General features: G+C 42.9%; 2 protein-coding genes across 6 annotated transcripts in view; one reads left to right on the forward strand and one right to left on the reverse strand.

The window, feature by feature from the left end:
- gas7b (growth arrest-specific 7b) overlaps window positions 1-9,598 on the forward strand; it is a 64,492-nt gene extending 54,894 nt beyond the window's left edge. The window contains exons 12-14 of the mRNA XM_017416218.3: window positions 6,846-6,925; window positions 7,028-7,126; window positions 9,176-9,598. Of these exons, the coding sequence (XP_017271707.1) occupies window positions 6,846-6,925; window positions 7,028-7,126; window positions 9,176-9,289 (293 nt within the window). The 3' untranslated portion in view covers window positions 9,290-9,598. The remainder of the gene's footprint in view (window positions 1-6,845; window positions 6,926-7,027; window positions 7,127-9,175) is intronic.
- A 3,844-nt stretch (window positions 9,599-13,442) lies between these two features.
- Window positions 13,443-22,962, reverse strand: part of LOC108235892 (myosin-16) — a 64,342-nt gene continuing 54,822 nt past the window's right edge. For all 5 annotated transcript variants that reach the window (XM_017416205.3, XM_017416206.2, XM_017416204.3 and 2 more), the window contains 9 exons: window positions 21,511-21,647; window positions 21,291-21,394; window positions 19,591-19,783; window positions 19,305-19,508; window positions 19,104-19,229; window positions 18,858-19,028; window positions 17,339-17,539; window positions 17,102-17,248; window positions 13,443-14,851 (listed from right to left, as the gene is read on the reverse strand). In XM_017416205.3, the coding sequence (XP_017271694.1) occupies window positions 14,699-14,851; window positions 17,102-17,248; window positions 17,339-17,539; window positions 18,858-19,028; window positions 19,104-19,229; window positions 19,305-19,508; window positions 19,591-19,783; window positions 21,291-21,394; window positions 21,511-21,647 (1,436 nt within the window). In that variant the 3' untranslated portion in view covers window positions 13,443-14,698. The remainder of the gene's footprint in view (window positions 14,852-17,101; window positions 17,249-17,338; window positions 17,540-18,857; window positions 19,029-19,103; window positions 19,230-19,304; window positions 19,509-19,590; window positions 19,784-21,290; window positions 21,395-21,510; window positions 21,648-22,962) is intronic.

Here is a 22,962-nt window from a genome sequence, read left to right on the forward strand (position 1 = left end):
AGGTAGTTGCACCTCTGCATGTCCACTTTGCAAATGAATTATTTGTGTGCAAAGCTGCTGCTGATACCGTCCTGGATTACAAAGCGGGATGTAAATATAATGTAAATATAATTTTGAATGTATTGTTTTTTTCACTGACTCTCTCACGCTGGTATAAATCCCTGTGGTTCCAACCCTGAATAAAAGAGGAGGGTTGAATGTACAGCTGGCAATTCCCCGACACAAAACTGTCTTTTGGTTCAATTTGATATTCTAAGAAATTAATTTATGTAGTGTGGGATCAGGCAAAGCAATAAAGTTATAAAATTATTTCATAAAGTTAATTTGTAGTTCTAAACCTGTTTTGAGTGTTTTTTACTAATTTTTTGTCTTGCCACCGTTGATATTCCTCCCTCCTACAGCCTGATCAATATCACCAAATATGCAAATTAGGTGATGACGTCATCTACCAACTTATAGCAGCTAAAAATCTCACTCCAAGCTCAGATCAAAACTTGAGAGCCCTGTGTAAAACTGAAGGCTGGACTTTTGACACAAGTTGAAACGGAGTCTCAGAGACAGCGCATCTTTCCCACCAGAGCGAATTATACCAGTCATGTGACTAGGACTCGCTGCACCTTTCCATCCATGGCTGGGCTCACACTTTCTGCGGATTCTTCTTCGTTGTTGATCTCCGGTTTCTTCTTCCGGGTGTCTGAAACTAGGAATGGAAATTTTAAAAGATTCGTCCAATTCCAGGAGAATCGGATTGTCAGTCCCGGTTCCGATGGACTCTCCAGGCTCGGTGTGTTTTTACTGTTCGTCCTGAGCGTCTGGATCACAGGAAGGTTGGCCTCATTCCAGATGTTTTTCCATCGCTGTTAAAGAAATCCTTTAACAACCAAGCTGCTTAACGTCTTCTGATTTTACTCACGAGCCCAAACCAAGCGTCATAAGCACCCGTCCTCTGAGCTCTTCGAAAAGCAGATGTGGGCATGAAGAGCCCAGTAAACGGTGAACTTAGTGAACATTAAATCAAACAAACTGATAAACTGCCCTTGCATTCGCATTATTAATCTGATTTGAAAGAAAAATAAAATAAACAAAACATCCATCGCACAAAGTCCCCCCCGATGTCTCCATCCTCGTTTGTCGCGTTTATGGACAGGACCTCAATCCATGCATCTGGTTTGGGAACCTCAGGGTGACGTGGTTCTGTTGATTCGAGCCTTGACCTTCAGGGCGCGTCGGGACAGACCGCTACGGTGGCCGACAGGCGCAAACGCATGAGTGACACAAAACTCCAAAAACACACACACACACACACACACACACACACACACACAAAAACAAACGCAACAGAAGAACACTGCAAAAGGAAAATGCTCCGATCGCAGAAAATAGACAGAAGCAAAAATCTACAACCAGCAAAACAAAGGCTGCAAGTACTAAAAACACAAAAAAAACAACCAAAAACCAGCAAAGAAGAAAAGCTGCAAACTCACAGCACAAAGCGGAAGTGCACCAGACCACCAGGGGGACTCCAGGTTGGACTTTGTGGTGTCTTCCTGCCGTTTGACCCGGTGCTGGCAGCCCACCTCTGTCTCCCTCCTCTTAAACACGGAGGTTCACTTAGGGACCGTCAATAAACCAATGACACTTGGAAAAAACAAAAACTAAATAACCTCCATGTCATGTGAACTTCTGATCAAGTGTCGACGCTGAATTGTTTCACCAAACCGGACAAATAACACGCACCCACCTAACGAGAAACAATTATTTTTCGCGTGTTTGCTGCGCCTTTGCGCCTGTCGCCCACCGTAGTTGGACTCAGCCGCTCCCGGTCTGGGGTCTTGGTTCTCTGCCAGAAGACGCCAGAACGCTCCCTCCGAGTTCAGCCTGAATTTCTTCTTCGAGTGGAGGAGATTAAAGAGTGATGGCGCAGGACACGGAACGAGGAATGCGGGGTTCAGCTGCAGCAGTGAGGGGGCGGAGCTCCGGCCTGGAGTTGAATTCCTGCTCCATGTAACAAGCAGACATCTTACAGCCCACAGACCACACCCGGCTCATCAGTGGTCTGCATTTGGCCTGTGGGAGGTCAATGAAAAACATAAATCAATTAATCAATCTGCACTGAAATCCAAAATCTCTGCTTTTATTTTGAAGGCGAGCGGGATTTTAAGTGGTAAATGGACTGAGTTTATAGCACTTTTCCAGTCATTTTTGACCACTCAAAGCACTGTACACTTTACACATTCACCCATTCACTCTCGCACATTTATACACTGAGCTGCAGATCAGTAGACAACTTGGGGTGAAGTGCCTTGCCCGGGGGGCACATCTACATGTGACTGGAGGAAGCTGGAATCCAACCTACAACCTTCCTATTATAAGACGACTACTCTACCCACTGAGCCACAGTCGCCCTTTAAAGAGCTACCGTCATGTCAGCACACGGCTGCTGAAGGTCGAGCTTTGTGACGAGACACGGGACTCCCAGGCGTTGGGTTTGCAGAAGTTTTAGACGCAAGAGCAGGGCGCTTCGTTCGTGGACCGCAGAACCTTGTTTTGAAGGATTGTACGTGAGATCAGCGCCGTCAGATTGTTTATTATCAAGACTGACACATCCAGGAATGGAGCAGTCAAGACGCTCTTCGTGAATATCACAACAGCAGTTGCCTACCCTGGATCTAAACCCTCAGCTGTGGTCGTGGCCTCATCTAGAGCCGGGTTCAGGATACGTCCTGTTTTTATGTTTGTTTAGTTTTGTGGGCATGTCCCACTGGGAGGACTGTCCCATCGTAAAACAGGGAGGATAATACAGTTTATTTAGATGGATTCATGGCTTTATATGTTTGTTTTTTTTTACCAGTTCTGTTTGAGGCTGTTACCTTCTGCGTTCGGCCCCTCAGCTTTGGTCGCCGAGTCTCTCAGCAGCGCTGCGCGAGCTCGGTCGACTCGACCGAACGTGTCTCTGAAGGAGGAGGAGGAGGCAGAACTTCGATTCGGGCCACTTGTCGGCTCGTCCCACACAACATTTTTCCGGTCTGTTTTTACTCAGCTAATTCCTCCCACTTGTTGTTTTTCACATTTCATCTTCACAGAACGGTCAGGGCTTGCTCTTTAAAAACACACTTTGGGTAAAAGAAGCAACAAAGCTCGGATGTTACAAAACACAGAGTGTTAGAAGCGTGGACGTGGTCGTGTGCCGATATATCTGCAAGCAGTAGTAATCATGATTGTTTTTAATCACCCTCCACCAAAAGGCAAAAAAGAGGACAACAGTGATTTTCCCTGTGTGTTTGTCTGTCTGTTAGCAAAATATCTCATGGGCCTGTTGACAGATTATATTGAAACTCTCAGAACGTAATCATTGGATGCACATTTACAACTGATTAACTTTCGGAGGCAATCCGATTCATCATGGCCGCAAACTTGGCGAACACAAAAATGGACACAACTCATACAGTTTTACTGAGATTGAGCTACAGTTTGTTGTGCTGGTAGCCAAGACTCACCCCCAACACATTCTCCGAGTGCGAACAGATGGCGCAAGGTGTTTAAAACTTTAACATTAACTCTTGGAGTCAGCTCTGTCTGTCTGTTAGCAAAATATCTCACAAATCGCTCGACGGATTTTATTGGAACTTTCAGAAAGTAATCAGTAGATGTGCATCTACAGCTGATTAACTTTCGGAGCCAGTCCAATTCAAGATGGCCACCACAGCTAAGTGACAGTGCTCAACACAAAAATGGCTGTGACTCAGTCAGTTTTACTGCTATTGAGCTAAAATTTCACCTGGTAGTAGCTGAGAGTCAGTCGCAGCACATACTTTGAGCACGACGTCATGCGTAGTGTTATTTTTCTGGTCTGTTAAAACCAGCTGTATGGTTTTAGTTTAAAACTGCGGCGTGAAAGGCGGCGGGTGACATGCATTCCTTCAAGGAACACTAGACTTTTTATTTCTTTTGTGCCATCAAATAAACAGCAAACACGCTTTTCAGAACCAAATGTAAAAGTGCCTTTATGTTTTATTTTAATTAAAAACAAAAAAAAAGTTTAATTGATCGGTCATAACTTGCACATGTGGCTGATTTATTTTCTTTTTTCTCCCCAAATCTGATGGTTGTTTAATCACCTAATTATTTGGGCCAAACCTTTCTTTAAAGTAGACCAACTTACGCTGATGTCGGAGTAAATAAATCACCAAGAGGTGGCTAGAAGCAGAACGAACGCGCCCCTGCCGGAGGAGCGGCAGCCTGGTTTGTTTATCCCACCTAATAACTGGTGTACGAGCCGAGGAGAGAGTAAACAGATGTGAAAGGTCCGGCGTGCGCGACCACACGCCGCCACGTGACGGCCCTCCTCCCTGCCGCTTACGCAACGAGGAAAAACAACAACAACAACAACAGCAGCCGCAGCAGGAGTCGTCGATGGTGCCGAGGGAGTCTGGCTGCCAGAGACAGGGCTGACGCCAAAACAACTAAAACACGATATGTTTGCTCACAGCCTCATTATCGCTGCAACGAATCTCCCCGTGTTGGGGAAACTTGTTTTTAGCTCGTACTTGATGAGAAGCACTGGAGCACATTAAAGGCTGTAGTTTTTTTTTGTTGTTGTTGTTTTCTTTTTAATCTGCGATCAGATCCTGTTTTCCTGCGAACTGCACGACTGAAGCCAGACGCACAGAACCGGGCTTTGTTTCTTCTGTTCACCCACTCTGGTGCAGCTCGGCTAAAGCTTGTTTGGAACCATAACACTTACCGGAGGCCCGCGGGTTCACTTACATTACCCCTCCCGAGCCCATATCCAGAGTCTGAAGTGGGAAAAACTGCGCCGGCACTCCTCCACCGCCTCCACCCACTGCCATTCGGGACATACTGTAGGACCAGGAATTAGCAAATTGCAAACTTTTACAGCACTGTCATCTCTGACTGCTGTGAAAGATAATGCCTCTGTAAACAATTAACCTTTATTTAGTTAAAGATGCAAGTAGGGTATTTGTGTACAGTATGTGTGTGTGTGTGTGTGGCCATGTATTTGATACATTGTGGGGACAATTTTCCTAACATATACTACCTTGTGAGGACCAACTGCTCCTTGTGCGGACCAAAGCCTGGTCCCCACGAGGAGAAATGATGTTTTTGGGTTAGGGGTTAGGTTTAGGACTAAGGTGTGAATTGAGTTTAGGTTTGGTTTAGGGTTAGGTATGTACTGGTAATGGTTAGGGTTAGGGTAAGGGTCAGGGTTAGGCTGTAGTTAGGGTGTAGAAATGAATGGAAGTCAATGGAAAGTCCCTGCAAAGATAGAGAGACATAACATGTGTGTGTGAGTGTGTGTTCTAGTCTGGAGTGGGATCGATATGACGCTCTAATTATGGCATCTCGAGCCACTGAACCGCCCCCAGAAAAAGTAAAATCTACGTTCTGGGCACCATGTCAAACATCCACGTCTTGTTCAGCCAAGACTTCAATTTCTTACAGTCACCATCCTCCTCTGTGTGCTGCTGATCGGACTCCCGGCACACGTCTAGCCGTGCCTCTGACTCATCGCTCCTCGGAAGTCACGCCTCGCCCTCAATCCAACCCAAACAAGTCACGCTTCTTCAGTCTTACTCTGATTGTCCTCTCATGACCTTTAACCTGCTGCCTGAGGCCTGTAGAGTCTGAGGTGCAGCTTTTTGCATTTTCTCTAAGCATTGCACGGTCTGACCTTGGGGTGAATTAGTTGAATCATTCTCTCTGTAGCATGATGGGCTCCACATTATTGAAAAGTGATCTTTAACCCTTCCCAGAGCGATAAGCAGCAACAGTTGCTTCTCTAAGACCATTGCTGTTGTCTTTCCTACTTGGTGTTGTGTTAACACATACCTGTCTGCTCCAGAGCAGCAAACTGACAGAAATCCTGCTTTTCTAGAGGGGCTCACACTGATGAGGATGCATCTGATCAGCAGCTCCTCGCTGCTCCTTTGGAAGAAGTGAGAGTTGCACATTTTAACTTTTCTACATTCTCTAAGTTTGTTTTTGTAAAATGAGATTCTAGAGTTTTGGGGTATCAACATATAAAAAAGACAAAATGTCAACGTTCGTCTCACACGAGCAAGGCCACCTGTACCCTCCCAGCCCACCTGTCCTCTATATGTTCTTAATCTGTTAAATAAACAATGCACGGTAGCGCTACAGCTAACTGGGTCAGGCAGTGATCGAGCTAATTCATTCATTCGTTTCTCTACTCAGATGAAATAAAACATTTTATGACAGACGTTGGCAAAGAGCCGAGCGGGAGCTGGCCCTTTGGACTGCTTTGCTCGTGTGTTATCCGCGAAGGAATAATCTGAAAACATACAGCCAATCAGAGCGATTCCCTACAGGATTTTCTATTGCTGCCTATTTAAGAACTGGATTCTTTTTGACCCATTCTAATGATCGTTTTTTGACAATAAAGTGGTAACCAGTAGACCGATTATTAAAAAGTCAAATGGTGTTTGATTTGTCTTTAAAAGATCCATCTAATGGTATCAAAATATGTTCTGTTTGATGAGGTTCTAAAAATCAGGTGGCCTTGCTACTCACGCTGGAGTCACATATTTAAAAAATGGATGACCTGTGAAGACAGACTTAGAGGCCGTCTGATCTCCCTCCTGGTTAGTGTTGGTCTTGTTGTCAGCAGGATGTGAGCCGCGGCCGAGCCGTCCTTTTATGCAATCGGAGTCAAATCTGTTGTCAGTCCTGATCTTTTCCCTCAGTCCTTAGGGAACAATGGCGTCAGCTGATCTCTGTTGAACAGGAGCGTTTGTGTCGTTCCACCACCTGCTGGATGCGTCCAAAGTCCCCTGACCCGTTCGTTTCTCTGTGGTTTCCCACAGGAGACGACCTGATGCGCTGCGTGGACCTTTATAACCAGTCTCAGTCCAAGTGGTTTGAGGAGATGGTCACCACCAGCCTGGTAAGAGGACATGTCTTGCGTGAGCCGTACAAACGCCTAACGAGATTTTTGTTTTGTTTTTTTCTTTCTGGGACCTCATCGCTTTTCTGCTGTCGCCTTCAGGAGCTGGAGAGGCTGGAGGTGGAGCGAATCGAGATGATCGGGCAGCACCTTTGTCAGTACACAACCCTCCGACACGAGACGGACATGTTCAACCAAAGTGTGAGTACAACGGGAACTCTGACTGCTCAGAGTCTCGGCGAGGCAAAGGAAAGCGCCAGCGGGAGCGGCGCCTTCGAACGTCATCACTGGGCTTTGTTCAGTGCTGCAAAAATGCTTCTGATTAATGACAGTAAATGGGTGGACAGTGGCTCGTTTTAAATAATTCCAGGAAATAGAAAACTGAAAAGTGGTGTGTGCATATGTATTCACCCCTCTTACACTGAGCCAGTCTCTTCAGGCATGTCTTCCCAATGTTCCATCCTGCATGTTTTACGTGTTTCTCTGCTTTCACACACCTGATTTGATTAACAGGCTTCTGCAGAACTTGAAGACCTGCTGAAGAGCAGGGGAACAACTAAAACCTGCAGGATGGTGGTCCTCCAGGTCCGGGACTGGACACTGCGGGTCTAACCACTAGCATTTTTGTTCCTTCTTGTCCAAACTGCTGCAGCTCCTTCAGGTTGGACGCTTGTGTCCGACAATCTTTAAGTCAAACCAGAGGTCTGGGTTTTGACTGGACCATTTCAGAACCTTTAACTGGTTCTCCTTAAAGCAGTGGAGAGTCTTTCCATTTTCTAATAATGAATTTATTGGAGCTGCGTGACACGTTCTTATGCTCCAACGCTGATGTGTACCTCTCCACAACATTGCTTCTGTCCTGGATGGAGAAGTTCCTTGGTCTTCATGCTGTCTCTTGCTTGGCAGGAGCCCTTAGAGGTGTTGATTTTCAGGGAAATCCCAACAGATGCATATTATTTGACAGGTGTAGACATTTAGATTACAAACAGTTGACTCTTATGTAACTAATTTTGACTGGGGCTTCAAGACACAGGGAGTGAATACTTGTGCATTAAACTTCCTTAATGTGAAGTAGTTTTTGTAGAATCTTTACTAAGAATCAAATACAAATTTCATTTATTTATCTATGCTGTAAGGCAACAAAATAGAAAGACTACCAAGGCTGTAATACTGTAATACCTGATTTGTTTTTCTTACATCAGCCCGTACAGCTTGTTTACAGTTTGTTTGTTTTTTTTAATTAGTAAAATATCTACAAATGTTATTAGAGATGCTTGTTTGGATTCTAGGTGTGAAAGTTTACTAAATTAACCCCCTCCCCCCCCCCAAAAAAAAAAAAAATGTACATAAGTCAACAGAAAAGTACCAAACAAGTTTTTTTTTTTTATTTCTGATGAGATTGTTTTTTAAATCAAATTAGAAAATGGAGGGGGTGACAATTCAGACTTTTTAAACTAAAACTTTAATCTAAAGTTAGTCTGGCGTTACAGTTTGAGTCATCGTCATGCTTGTCCCAGGTTTAATACATTACTTAGTTTTCTTCCACGAGTGCAAAAAAAGAAGAAGAACTCTAACAGTTTGTTGCACAGATGTACCAGAAATCTCAGATGAGATCATTGCTGACTCACAGTATTGTGACCAAAGTTGCACAGAATCCACATGATGTTTACAGAGAGACTTAAAAAAAAAAAGAAAAACAAGACAGAAATCCAGTCCTGCAGCAGTGAGCTAACAGCTCCCCCCAGTGGTGAGACGCAGTGCTGAGAATAAACAGAGATAGTAAATAAAACTTTAGTGTTATTATAACATTTTAATCAGAAACTGCTGCAGTTACACACTAATGCACCCATAAGAGGATTTCTATATTTGGTAGGGTTATCATTAGTTAGCTGGAGTTAGCTTATTGACAGGAAATGCAACATTAAAGTGTTGTTACAGTGAAAGTTTTAAACAGTATATATGGATATACAGATATGTGTGTGTGTGTATTTTTTGGTCATGTGTAAAGCAGCATAAAAGAGGAGATCCAGGTCAGTTAGAACCATTTGAATGAATCAAGAATGAAAGAAAACTGTATCAGCAGTCCTGCATTCCTCCATCACTGCTTCAGTTCCTGTACTTTATATTTAAAGTGGTAAGTCCTGTCTGACAACAGCAGGGGGAGCCACTTCCCAAACCATCTGAGTCACAAACTGGACGTATCACCTGTACATGTTCTGAGTTATCATTTGTTTGTTTGTTTGTGTGCAGACCATCGAGCCGGTGGACCAGCTCCTGCAGTGTGTGGACGCAGCCAAAGACAGAGAACTGTGGGTGCGGGAGAATAAGACTGGTGAAATCAGGCCCGTGGACATAGAGATCTGACCTCAGAGCTGCCTGATGAGGCCAGAGACTGAGAAGCTCCAGGTCTGAGGACGTGGCTGTGATTGGAGGTCTGTGTTTCGGATCGGTACCAAACCCTTAAACACTGATCCGTACGTGACTCAACGAACGGAGGAGCAGCTGGACGGTTGTTTCCATCCCGACAGCCTCCTGCTGAGACGATGTCAGTATTTGGGAGAAGTTTGAGCTTTGTTCTAACGAACTGATTCCTGGTTCGGGGGGAGAAAAAAAAAAAAAAAGAAATTGTGTGAAGTCTTAACTAAAAGAACTCAGGTGAGGTGAATGATGAAGCAGCATCAACAGTGTAAATGTGTACATATTAAACAGCTTTATGTCACGCAGCAGTGAAACGATAAAAAACTGCAATCATTTAACAGATACTATAAAACAAAATGCAGTTAGACCTACAAATATTGTTTTATGACTGTAGCTGAATTAGGATCAAATAATTTAATACTAATATCTGTGTTCAGGTGTTAACTGTTTGCCAAGCCTTGTGCCTTTATCAGCTGTTGCCACCTTAGCATCTGTTGCTAACTTTAGCATCTGTTGCTATGTGAAGCAACTGTTGCTACTTTTGGCAACCTTTACTGCCTTTAGCATCTGTTGCTTTTAGCATATGTTGCTATATTTTAAAAACTGCTCCTCCCTTTAACATCAGCCATTATTTTTAGCAACTTTCACTACCTTTAGCATTGGTTGCTGCTATCTTTAGCAACTGTTGCTACCTGAAGCATCTGTTTCCACCTTTAGCATGTGTTGCTACATTTAGAAACTGTTGCTAGCATTAGCAGCTAATGCTATTTTTAGCATGCGTTGCTATTTTTAGCAACTGTTGCTACCATCATCATCTAATGCTATCTTTAGTATTTGTTGCTACCTTTAGCATCATTGGCTATCTTTAGCAACTGTTGCTACCTGTAGCATCTAATGCTATCTTTAGTATTTGTTACTTATAGCATATGTTGCTGGTTTTTAAAAACTGTAGTTCCCTTTACCATCAGTCTCTATCTTTAGCAACTTTTGCTACCTTTAGCATTGATTGCTGTTATCTTTAGCATCTGTTTCTATCTTTAGTATCTGTTACCATCTCTGACATCTGTTCTTATAGTTTTCTCCGATGTTGGAGGAAAAACGATGAGTTAAAATGAAATCAGCAGACAGTAGTCCTGGTAACAGTTTTACCACTGGAGCAGATAATTATTTTTATACCAAAAAAATTAAAGTCTAACTAAGAATTTCTTCACTACTCTAAGGCTATCTAAGGCTAAAGCAAAACCTAAACTAACTTTTTAACGTTTTCAGTTTGTTTATACATATATAAAAAAGGTAATGAATCATAAATGTGTTCATAATGAGCCCCTGTTAAAACTGAGACTTTGCAGTCGTTCTACAACTTGGCAAATAAGCGTTTTCTGTGTACAGCAGGCTAACTCTAATAAAACATTCAGGCTGATTTAAAACTTTGTATTAAAATGTCTCCCGTGACTTTGAGTTTTGAATGCTAACTCCACTTTCTGCAGCTAAAGAGCTCCATAAATGAGAAAATGCAAGTCAGAGCAGCTGGACGGACGCTACCTAAAATGTAGATGTTTGTCAGTTGTCCTGCAGCACCTTTTCTCCATCTCATGGTTTTCATGAGCAGTAAGATCTCAGCTGCAGCTCCAACCTTGTGGTGATGCCAGGTTGTAGCTAGAAATGTAAGCCTGCAACGACAGCAGACCAAATGTTTCTACCATTCCTTTATCATTCAACACTTGTTTCAAAGCTCAGTGTGTGCTGAGATATCGTTCGTCGTTAAGGCTTCCCACACTTAGCTGCAGTCGTTAAACTCTGTTTTAAAGACCGGTTATTTTCTCAGTTTAGGAGGTGGTTGATTTTGGTTTTACGCTAACGTCTAAAATCTCGAAACAGATCCTAATACAAAGAGCATTCTGACACATTTCCAGCTGTTTGACAACATTCCTGATATAAATTTAAAAATCTGCTAGTTGCACTTTATACCTGAATGACTTCATGAATATACTGTAAGTTGCTGTTAACGTGAAATGTGCTCTAAAGAGACTGTTACATCTTTTATTACTAATAAAAGTCTGCATGTTTTGGTTGTGTTTAAGGGACCTGATGTAAATATCTGAGATGTATTTTCCAATGAAAGGAGGCGGCAAAAGTGTACAATAAATAGGAGAAAGTTACGGAAGTATACGATGGAAAGGATTTGAAATTTTACCCATATTTTGTATACAACAGAAAGATCTTGTAGGATGCAACAGGAAGTACGTCAGGTTTAGGGTCCTGTCCAGTGTTACTGCTTAGCGTTTCTTTCCCGCCGAGGAAAAAAGTATTAAGATGTTTTTGTAACTTAACCGCTAAAGATCAGCAGTTTGCATTCATGAAATAAAATATGTGCATCTTATGTCCTGGCTTGTTGTTTTTTGGTTTGTTTTTGTTGTTTTTTTTTTTTTTCTATCAAACACAGGAAGAAAAACAAGGCAAGGATAAAAATGAAAAAGTGTTTTATTCAGTAGAAAAGAACAAAAAAAAAAAAAAGCAAAAATGTTTTCACAACATAATAAATGATTTGGTCCAGTCTTGTCACACGTTAAGGCACTGATGATTACGTTTTGATTACATGTTTAAAATAAGCTGACATTATTAGATAGAATATACTGAAAATACATTTACTGTCTTATTACCGGAGCATCATCAGTGATCTGTTTTACGTAAATACACGATTGGTGGTCGTGGTAAAAGCCCTAGCTCGTGATGAATCAGTTGGGTTTTATATGTACCTGGTTATGAAACGTGTAAAATTAATTTTAACCCATTTTTAAATTCCACTGATGAACCCCACAACGGGTGTTTGAACCACTTCATTTGTTCAACACGATGAATATCTTCGAGCGGACCACATCGTAAGGCCTTTTCACAAAGTTCTGTATGAGGACTGTAAACCTTAGTCCCTCTCTAAGCAGTCGCTAGTTATTTGACGTGAGCTTTCCTAAAGAAAGCTGACGTTGTTTAACCCAGTGATTCCCAACCCTGGTCCTCGAGGAATACCGTCATCCATGTTTAAGTTGTTTCCCTGCTCTGACACACCTGATTTGAAGGAGTGAGCAAACAGCAGGCTTCTGCAGACATCGAAGACCTGCTAAAAAGCGGGGAAACAATGAAAACAGGCAGGATGGTGTTCCTCAAGGACCAAGGTTGGGAACCATTGGTTTTACCAATTGAGGTATGGGGTGTAATTCATGTTTTTGACTTTTTTTTTCTATGTATAAAATGTCCGTCAGATATCTCTCATTCTAAATCCCTGCACAGAACGCTTGTCGTCTTTACATCACACCAGCTCACCCTTACAAATATCAACCATTTTGGTTCACTAACTACCTTGCTTCGCAGCTGAGAGGCACAACGGTGGTGAGTTGACCTCGGTCCTCACATAAATCACATCGAGACAGGAAGAAGCTGTCTCAGGCCTGGCTTGGGGTATTTTGTTAAAAAGGGTTCTAGATTGTGCTCATAGTGAGGGGAATACAGTAGGGTAAACGAATATGGACACGCAAGAGCGTCATGTTTGGAAAGCTGTATCCAGGCTTTTTTAACAACAAAAGCCAGCTTATAAACTTAAACCTCCCTCATGTCCCAGCCTAGCCTCGCAACCTCATTCATCTCGGTTCCATTGGCCCAGTCATTCAGATTTCTTAAAGCACCAGAACATTTCTGAATGACCTGCTTTAAACACGGGGAGGGACATGTTTTTAACTTTAAAGGATGAGCTCCTGGGGAGGAAACAGGAAGTTGTAAAGGACTTCTGAGCTATAAGAGCTACACTTGTACAGGATGCCATGTTACCTAACAAGTACTGTGTTGGGGCAAACTTAGGCTGCTGTGTTGGAGAGAAATTTGGACGCTAACAAATCCCAAAGTATCCCGAACTTTTGTCTAGACGAGGATTTGCCTCTAAGCAGCTAAACCCTTAACCCTCCATGATATGAAAATGTTGTAATGTCCTTTATGTTTACAAGTGTTAGGATTAAGCTAAATTTAAGTTACATCTGGGATGTTCGACAAGTTTCACCAAGAATACAAATCTGTCAGAAGTGCCCCATGAGGCAGATCTATGTGTTCAACATGACAACCGGTAAGATAATCAACTGGCTACTTGTACTGCACTCTGTTTACTTTTTTTTTTTTTAACAAGCTGGTATCGCTCAAGTTTTTTTTATTTTTTATGTGCTGGAGTCTGAACAGTGAAAAGACCTGACTGGTTAGGCATATGTTTCAGCAAAGTTGTGACTAGATTTAAGGACCAAACGCAGATATGAAGCGGTTTGAACTCTCTCTCTAAATCAAACATGTAAAAGCCAAGTCTAATGTGTGTGACAGGCAGGCTAAAGCTGCAAAAACCTGCATTTTAATTCTAAACTTGATCTTTCAAGAATCACATATGCTTCATCTTAAATAACCAGTGACTTAATAAGACCTAATTCACACCTGGGGCTGAAACTTGACTTTAGCCATTGGACTTGTGTTTGGATAGAGCTAAATATAGGCATGATGGCCTCGGTGCACATCGAAAATGTTTTCACTCAAACCACCTTTGGAGGTGGCCTGGACCATGCATACATTTGGTAATATGAACACAATCTGTCCTGTACCCTACAGTAGGATCACAATGAACTGTTTTGTTTGGGTTTTATTAACCAGAGTGGATTACAGAGCACACTGTGGTGAGTTTCTCTTTAGTTTGTTCTGATTGTTTTAGAGCTGACTGGACCTGCTGTGGTCACAGTAAGCTATAATGCGCTGTGTCTATCACAGAACAGTCCGAGCTCCATTTTGTTGCATTATATTCACCTAATTAAACACTGATTTTACGTTTATAATGAAGCTATGTGAAGTCACTAATCACTGTATGATATTTCTCCCAAATCATGTCTGTTACATATATCGCTCATCAAGAGATAACTTCACAAAAAGGCAGCTCAAATGGCTCTGAACCATGTTAATGTCAAAATAATCTTATAGTTCAGATGTCTGACTGTATCGTAAATCTTATAGAAACATGACAGCCCTCTGTGTGACGTGGCTGTGTGTGTATTTGCACACAGAGCGGGTAATTGACATCTGATTACAAAAAAAAAAAAAGTTTTTTGAGGAGGAGTACATGTGTACCTGCCAGGTGTGAATGCTCTCAATCAGAGCTATCCGTTGATGTTAGTTCCAGGTCTGAACAGGGCCTAAATGACTTGTAAGTGGTCAAACCCTTGCAGAACTTTTTTTTTTTCCAGACAAATACCACAGAATCAGAAAAGTTGTTTATGACTCGAATGCACAGTGACAGTATGCTCTGAGTAAGCCCTTCGGTGGAGCTGTGAGTCCGCCCTCCTAATCGATCATCAGCTTCTTCAGAGAGTTCAGGTAAGTCGGGATGAGGGAGCTGACCGACTCGTTATCGTCATTAAGGATCTTCTCCCCTCGGCCTTCGGAGCCCACAGAGCTGGGTGACCTGACCAGGGGGGGGCACGGAGTGCTGTAACCCTGGAAGAGCGGGAGGGGCAAACACAGTCACCATCAAAACAGACACAAACCTGTCTTAAAAACATTAAAAACTAATAAGAAAACGGTGTCAACATGGAAGACAGTAGTCCATTTAACTGCACTATAACTAAATAAATTCCCACACTTTCTTACTGTCATAAAGTAAAGAAAAAGATGTTGTATTGGGAACCAAAATCAAATCCCCAAAAGTAAAAAAAGACAAAAAAAAAAAACAAGAGCAACCTTTATGCCCCTAATGTACCTACAGATGCTTATTTTAGGGGGAAAACCTGCTTTCATTTTCAGGCAGACTTACCCAGAACTATATTTAGTTTGATGATCTCTCCTGTGGGGCTAAGTATCTGATGTTTGGTGACGTGTTACATCTGTTTGATTTGATCCAATGACCTCTCCTAAAAAGGTCAGAGGAGCAGCTTGTTGGTCTTTTTTTTGGTCTGAAAGCTAATTCCCCCCGTTCAGTCAGAGTTCTTTGATCCAGACTCTGTGGGAGAGTTCAGACAATGCTGCCTTCATCTGAAGCTCTGAGCTCATTTTAGCGTGGGAAGACTCCTGAACTCCGCGCTTTCAGGAAACGTCCTCTGACCACGTGAGACGAGTCGTCATATGAAAAAGTTAATATAACTCCATCCGAGGCACCGCAAGGCTTCTCGTCTTCATGTTTGCACAAAACGGCTTGTTGGGCTCCGATTTACATTGAGTGCTCGGAGTTTTCTGCTGCTCCCCCGTTTCAGACTCATGAAGGATTCTCATTTGGCTTTTTTTTTGTTTTCTTATAAACAATAATAGGAAAACTGTGTGGCGCACAAAACTGCAGTTATGAAGTTGGAGGTGCCATCAAAATTTTCCGATTCCACCTTTAACCTGTGGAGAATCCCCTTAAAAAGATAGAATGTACCAAAATGGGGGCAGAAATACAGTAAAAGGTAACATTTTACAAAAATAAAGACAGATAAAGACAAATAAATCAGCTGAAAACAATGTGGCGCAAATCAAATCATTCTTCTTTTTTCGGCTGTTCCCTTTTCAGGGGAACACAGTGAGTCCTCCTCCATCTAACTCTGTCTTCTGTGTCCTCTGTGTCCTCTGTCCTCACTCCAACTACCTCCATGTCTTCTTTAACTGCATCCATATATCCCCTCTTTGTCTTTTTCCTGGCAGCTGCATCTCTAACATCCTTCTACCAATATACCCACTGTCCCTCCTCTGCGCATGTCCAAACCATCTCAGTCTGGCCTCTCTAACTTTATCTCCCAGTCCTTCAACCTGTGCTGGACCTCTGATTACCTCATTCCTAATCCTGTCCATCCTTGTTCCTCACAAGGAGAACCTCAACATCTTCAGCTCTGCCACTTCCAGTTCTGTCTCCTGTCTTTTTGTCTCCAAACCATACAACATAGCTGCTCTCACTTGTCTTGTAAACTTTTCCTTTGACCTTTGCTGCCAGCATTTTGTCACAAATCACTCCTGAAACTTTACTCCATCAACTCCATCCTGATGGACTCTCTTCTTCACCTCTTCACTACACTCCCCGTTTTCATGGACAGTCGACCCCAAGTACCTGCCTGCCCTCATTTGTTAGTCTGTCCATCACCAGAGCAAACAAGAAGGGGCTCAGAGCCGATCCTTGATGCACTCCCACCTCCATACTGAAGCTATCTGTCACTCCTACAGCGCAAAAGTCAAACCATCATTAAAAGCTAAAAGGAAAAAAAACAGGTTCCGGCAGGCAGAAGTGAAGCGGCTGTGGATTGTGGGTGACTGAATGGAAATGAGACTCAGAGATGAATCACTAATCTTCTGGTTCAGCCAAACACAGAAAAATGAAAACAAGCAAAGTTGATCTGTCAGCTGCTTTCAGAGAAAGTCAGAACCTGACTGAAGAACACAGTGGTCGGCCTTCTATAAGTCTTTCTATTTCTGATTTGAAAAAAAAAAAAACAATATTGGAATAGCTTCTATGTGTTTTAAAAACTTCCAACAAGTAAAATTTTAAAGCTTTTTTTTTCTACCAGGGGTTATGAATACATTCCAACTGAACTGATTTGAAATAATACAGATGAAAAAATAAATAAATAATTTTTTTTTAATGCTGACAGGAAGTTTAATAAAATGTGTGAAAACAAAAAACAAAAACAGAGTCGATATATTTTAGTAGAAATTCAATCAGTAGATGGTACAGACCTTCCGACTCGGCCCATACTTGTCTGGTTTTGTGTTGCAGTTACTTACGGAGGAGTAGCCCTTCCCGAAGCTGCCCCTGTTCTTCGTCCTGATCTTGGTGAGCGCCGACTCTGCAATGTCAGCCCGCTCCTCGGCGTCATCCAGCTCGTGGACGGTCTTCCTGTACTTGGCCAGGTTCATGTTGGCCTGTTCCTCCTGAGGGGACAACAGCCAGTGAGGGACGGACACACAGAAGTGCAGAGCGAGGCGACAAAGGTTCGGGTGTAGGAGGACGACGTGACGTACAGCCTGCTCCACTTGTCTCTTGTAGGCCTTCATCTTGTTCTGCAGCCTCTCCACCAGCTCCTGCATCCTCTGCTGGTTCTTCTGGTCCTCCTCGGACTGGAACAGCAGCTCCTTCAGACGACGCTCGTTCTTCCGCAGCGTCTTCACCGTCTCAGAGTGTCTCTTTTGCTCCGAGTCCAGCTCCAGCTCCAGCTCCTTCACCTGAACACAGAACGGAACTTTAGATCCACACAGGCTGGTTTTATGGTGGACAGAGAGGAAAGTATCCATCAAGATGGAGCTTTCTTAAATCACGTCTCAGTCCGGGCTCTGCTGGATCGTATCTGACTGGCCCGCGACTCTCGGAAACTAGTTTGTGACTCGAAATTGTCAGATTTTTCTGTTGCTGTCTGACTGAATTCTGTTTAGAACCAAACAACCAGCGAGCTGCTGTGGCTGAATTTTGCACAACCAGTTTTTGAAAAAAAAAAAATCTTTGCATGCATGGTTTGTGTTTTAGGCATCACACATTATTTTGTTGCTCACCTCCTCCCACAATATACCCACCTCGGCAGCTGACCCCACATTCATGGTTGAATCTGTGTACAGATTTAAACCAGTACTTTGATAATTGTTATTTATCACTGATGTGGTCTGGACAGGTAGATATAGATGTCCACAGTGAAGAGAAAACACACCCTCCGTTATCTGTCCAGTGGTCACATGGGTAACTTTTGTTAAGTTTGGATGCAAAAGTCAGTGAGAACTGTGAAAGCAGATAAAGGAAAAATGCTGAAATTGTAACATGAGGAGGAAATACAACAGGGATAAAGAACTGAACATGGATCCGTGTCCTGTAGTGACCCTGATAAAGAATGTGCACAGGACTTCAGGAGATCAGGTGTTTGGATCGTTGTTCAACTGTTGTCAGTCAGACACATTTCCAGATGATATCCCATCACAGGCTGTAGTTTTCTGCTCTCAGAACTCAGTTCTGACAAAGTACTTTATCGGGCTTTTAATGTTTTGTTTTTCTTTAACCCCAGTCTCTTAGCAACATGACATTCAGATTTCTGCTTTTAGGTCTGAACTTTTCAAACTGATAAAAATCATTTAAAGAGCACGCTCAACAACAAGGTGTCAGCTAACAGCTCTTTGAGAAGCAGCCTGTTGGTGTGGATGTTTCCAATAAATCACCCCAAAATTGGAAACAGATTGTGTTTTTTGAACTACCGGTTAGTAACAAAGTTCCTAAAACGCCATTTTAAATAGTTTCTTTGGTTACTTTTTAATCTGCATGCAAAGGGCAGACAATATTTTTTGCTAGTCTTTGTGCATGTGTTAGTTTGTCTGTTGTGCTAGCAAAATATGTCAGAATTTAATGAAAATAATCACTGGTTGCACATCTACAGCTGATTAACATTTGGAGACAACGCCATTCGAGATGGCTGCCACAGCCAGCTGACCTTACCACACACAAAAAAATGGCTGTAATTAAGTTAGTTTTACAGACATAAGACATCAGACTGTGTGTCCGAACCTTCCCCTCCAGTTTCTGGATGGTCTTCTTTCCTCCTTTCAGAGCCATCTGCTCAGCCTCGTCCAGCCGCCCGCTCATGTCTTTAATCTGACCCTCCAGGCCTTTCTTCACCCTCTCCAGGTGGAGCGTGTGCTCCTGCTCCAGACGGAGCTCCTCCCCGACTCGGGCCAGCTGCGGGAACATTATATGACGTGTATAAATCTGAATAAAACCCGTGTGTTTTTACATGAGCCCTGTGTGTTTTACCTCACAGCTGGCCTTCTTGGCCCTGTCTCCGCACGCTCTCAGCTCCGCCTGCAGCTCGTCGTGCTCCTGCTGCAGACTCTGCAGGTCCACCTCCAGCTTCCTCCTCCCGCTCAGAGCCGACTGAAACTGGGCGCAGAAGAGCATTCAGGGGGTGTGTGCGCGTCAGACGTGAATCGGCACTCAGGAAGCCGCGTGACCCACCTGGTTGTTGAGGTCAGAGAACTTCTCGCCGGCCTCCTGCAGCTCCAGCTCCAGAGCTTTGCGGGCCCGCTCGGAGCTCTCCAGGGCGGTTCGGGTTTCCTCGCCCTCACTGACCAACAGGGCGCAGCGGCGTTCCAAGGCCGCCTGCTCCTCCCTGCGCTCCTCATGGCTGCGAACCTCGTCCTCCAGCTGAGCCTGCAGCTCCTGGAGCAGAACGGGACACTCTGAGAGTTAGACAGCGCCGCGGCGGGGAAGGACAACCTGCTGATGGAGCTCGGAGCGGAACCTTGATCTGCTGCTGCATCTTCTTGCTGTTCTTGTTGAGCTCTGCGTTGTTCTTGGTGAGCAGGTCCACCTGCAGCTCCAGTTCGCCGATGTCGGCCTCAAGCTTCTTCCTCAGCTTCCCCCCTTCAACTCTGCCTTTCACCTCCACGTCCAGGCTGGCCTGCAGGGACTCCAAAGCCCTCTGGTGGCTTTTTCTGAAAGAATGAACGAGAACAAGGAGGAAAGACCTGTTAGCTGTGTGTTGCGACCCCTAGGAGGATTGCGTGGCTACTCCTATTTGGGCCTGCCTAAAAAATTGCAAGCAGAACTGATGTTTAGACTTGATTTTGCACTGAATCAAACAGATGGCACGTAGTGAAGAGAGTGGCCAGCTGGTCAAATGACCTGGATAGGAGTGATGAGGAGCGGAGAGGGAAGAGGGTTTTCTGTCTTTAGTGTAGGAAATGCTTCCAGTCTAGAAGAAGTGTCACTTTAAATCAGGTATGAACGGAGTGAAAAAGGGTTGAGGTTTGAAAAAGGTTAAATCTGAGCAGGACATTCAGGGTATAGGATGGTTGATATGCTGGTTACTGTTCCTTCAACGTGTGCTGGTGTCTCAATGTGGACAAAAAGAAAAAAGCTACTTTAACTCCCCTGCTGCCTTTGGGTCATTTTGACTTTGGCTCACTAAATAAAGGGATGGAAGATATCTTGCTCTTGGTCTTCCAGTGAACAGTCAAACCTCGTGTTTGTGCGTCTGAAGACTCTAACAGCTGGCAGTTTGATCAAATTTGTATTACTCGTTGAAACATTACACTCCAGTCACGTAAGCCAATCGAGTTTTTAAAAAGAAAATGTGATGATTATCACCAAGAAAACTCCCTTTCAAAAACAGGATCATTGAGAATAAAACATCAAGCCTTTAATATTGTGATAAAACATCAGCCCTCACTAATGAGGGTGCTCAATAATCCTGCCAAATTGAACTGAATTGTTGTATGTTTTATATCTACAGTGGAAATCCACTCACTGCAGTCTTTAATATTGTGATAATATCGAGCTCTTCGTTTGTTGGGTTTCTGTGCACAGGTTCAACAAGTTATGATGGTTTCACATTTTCTTCTATTTCCATCCATTTGTAACTAACCAGAAGCTGGTGGAGCTGTCTATTTTTCATATTTTTATCATTCTGTAGTTGATTCTTTTGTTTTTCTATTTTGGAAAAACAAAAACCCACCTCAAATAGCACGTCACAAAAACAAACAAAAAAAGTCACATTTTCTGACACAATGACACCGAGAATTCTGTAAACTATCGACATGTTATAAAATCCGGACACCGTGCAGGATCCAGGAAGTTGAAGCTGGAGGAGACACAGTGTCCCCAAACAGGACTTTGCCCTTATTAAAAAAAACAAAACTCAGATAATGTTTTCAGCTGTTGACTCTTGTTGATTCACATAGTTCTTATGTTGCTGCTGTATGTTCGAACATTCAGTCTTTCGTGCATAAAAACAAAGGTCACGTGACACCATGACACCACGATCGTGTAACCCTCGCATCCCTACAAAATGCAACATGGCAGTTTCTGGCTTCATGAAGGCACTTGGTGTAGTATTATGAGATAAGTCGGTGTTCATAACTCGTTCACTTAAATGGGGCGTGCTGAAGCAGGAAAACCCCTAAAACATGCAGATCAAAAAGGCAACAAAAAGTGAGGAACCTAGCAGCTTCGGTCTCCTCTTCCTTTTCTTGAAGTCGGTGCTCCAGCTCTCCTTTAGCCTGAGACAACTCCAGCTGAAGCCTCAGCACCTTGGTCTCCTCAACCTGCGTGGAAAACACAACAAAACTTAATGTTAAAAAAAAAAAAAAATGGAAGGAAGATGAGCCGGTAATGCACTAGTTACAAACCACAATTTGCTTTAAATACGACTGTCACGTACCTCTAACGCTGCCTCGGATTCCTCGAGTGAAGCCTGTAACTCTTCTTTTTCCATCTCTATCTTCTTTTTGGCTTTCTGGAGCTCGTGGACACTCTTACCCCCGTCCGACAGCTGGTCTGTTAGGTCGGCTATCTCCTCTGGGGACAAAGGAAAGATGAAGCACAGTTACTGTTAGCTGCCGCTCCAGCACCTATTATGACTGAAATGTCTTACTATTTTTTTTTTTTTTGCCATTTTTGGTTTTTAGTGTTGATCAAAAGAGATTGAGCTAATACCAGCTTCACAGTAAGGAGAAGCAGCTGGATTCTCAAAGCTCACTGCTAGCTGTTAGCATGGGTTCCAAACAAATATATGAAAACTATATTTGTTGGTGAACTCTTGTGACAAGCAGTAGTTTCTCCAGTCACCTAGTAACAGTTCATATTGTCCTCTATGTAAATATTTATGTATATTTAATCAGTTGAAAACAGGCATAATAAGATTTAACAATAAACACTGTCATATTTCTAGACAACTTAAGTTAGCAAAATGACCTGATGTACAAAAGAGCCAAAAGAAAAGATTTGTTCTTAGACTCCTCAATCATCATGAGTTATTTCTCAGGTCATGTAGGCAGGGCTCTCAAGTTTTGATCTGAGCTTGGAGTGAGATTTTTAGCTGCTATAAGTTGTTAGATGACGTCATCACCTAATTTGCGTATTTGGTGATATTGATCAGGCTGTAGGAGGGAGGAATATCAACGGTGGCAAGACAAAAAATTAGTAAAAAACACTCAAAACAGGTTTAGAACTACAAATTAACTTAATGAAATAATTTTATAACTTTATTGCTTTGCTTGATCCCACACTACATAAATTAATTTCTTAGAATATCAAATTGAACCAAAAGACAGTTTTGTGTCGGGGAATTGCCAGCTGTACATTCAACCCTCCTCTTTTATTCAGGGTTGGAACCACAGGGATTTATACCAGCGTGAGAGAGTCAGTGAAAAAAACAATACATTCAAAATTATATTTACATTATATTTACATCCCACTTTGTAATCCAGGACGGTATCAGCAGCAGCTTTGCACACAAATAATTCATTTGCAAAGTGGACATGCAGAGGTGCAACTACCTACTTTCTGAGGGGTATGCAGACACATTACACACCCCCCACCCCCCCACACACACACACTTTTTTTTTTCTTTTACCTGTTTACGTGAATAAATTTTTTTTGTTCATGGACTTATAACATATAATACCCGATATGGGGTATGGCCCGTCAGAACATCTCTGTGGGTCATTCTCCACCATGTGAATGAGTCAATGAGTCCCCCACTTCCTGTGGTGAAGGCCATTCAGATGGATCTTCTGAGTAAGGTCTTGCCCCAACCCTCTCCTCTGCACCTCTCTGTTCCTCTCCCTCATCATCATCATCTTCACCTCTCTTGTCCACATTCTCCTCTTTG

This window comes from Kryptolebias marmoratus, linkage group LG17, assembly GCF_001649575.2.
Source record: "Kryptolebias marmoratus isolate JLee-2015 linkage group LG17, ASM164957v2, whole genome shotgun sequence".
In the NCBI taxonomy this organism is placed as follows: Eukaryota; Metazoa; Chordata; class Actinopteri; order Cyprinodontiformes; family Rivulidae; genus Kryptolebias; species Kryptolebias marmoratus.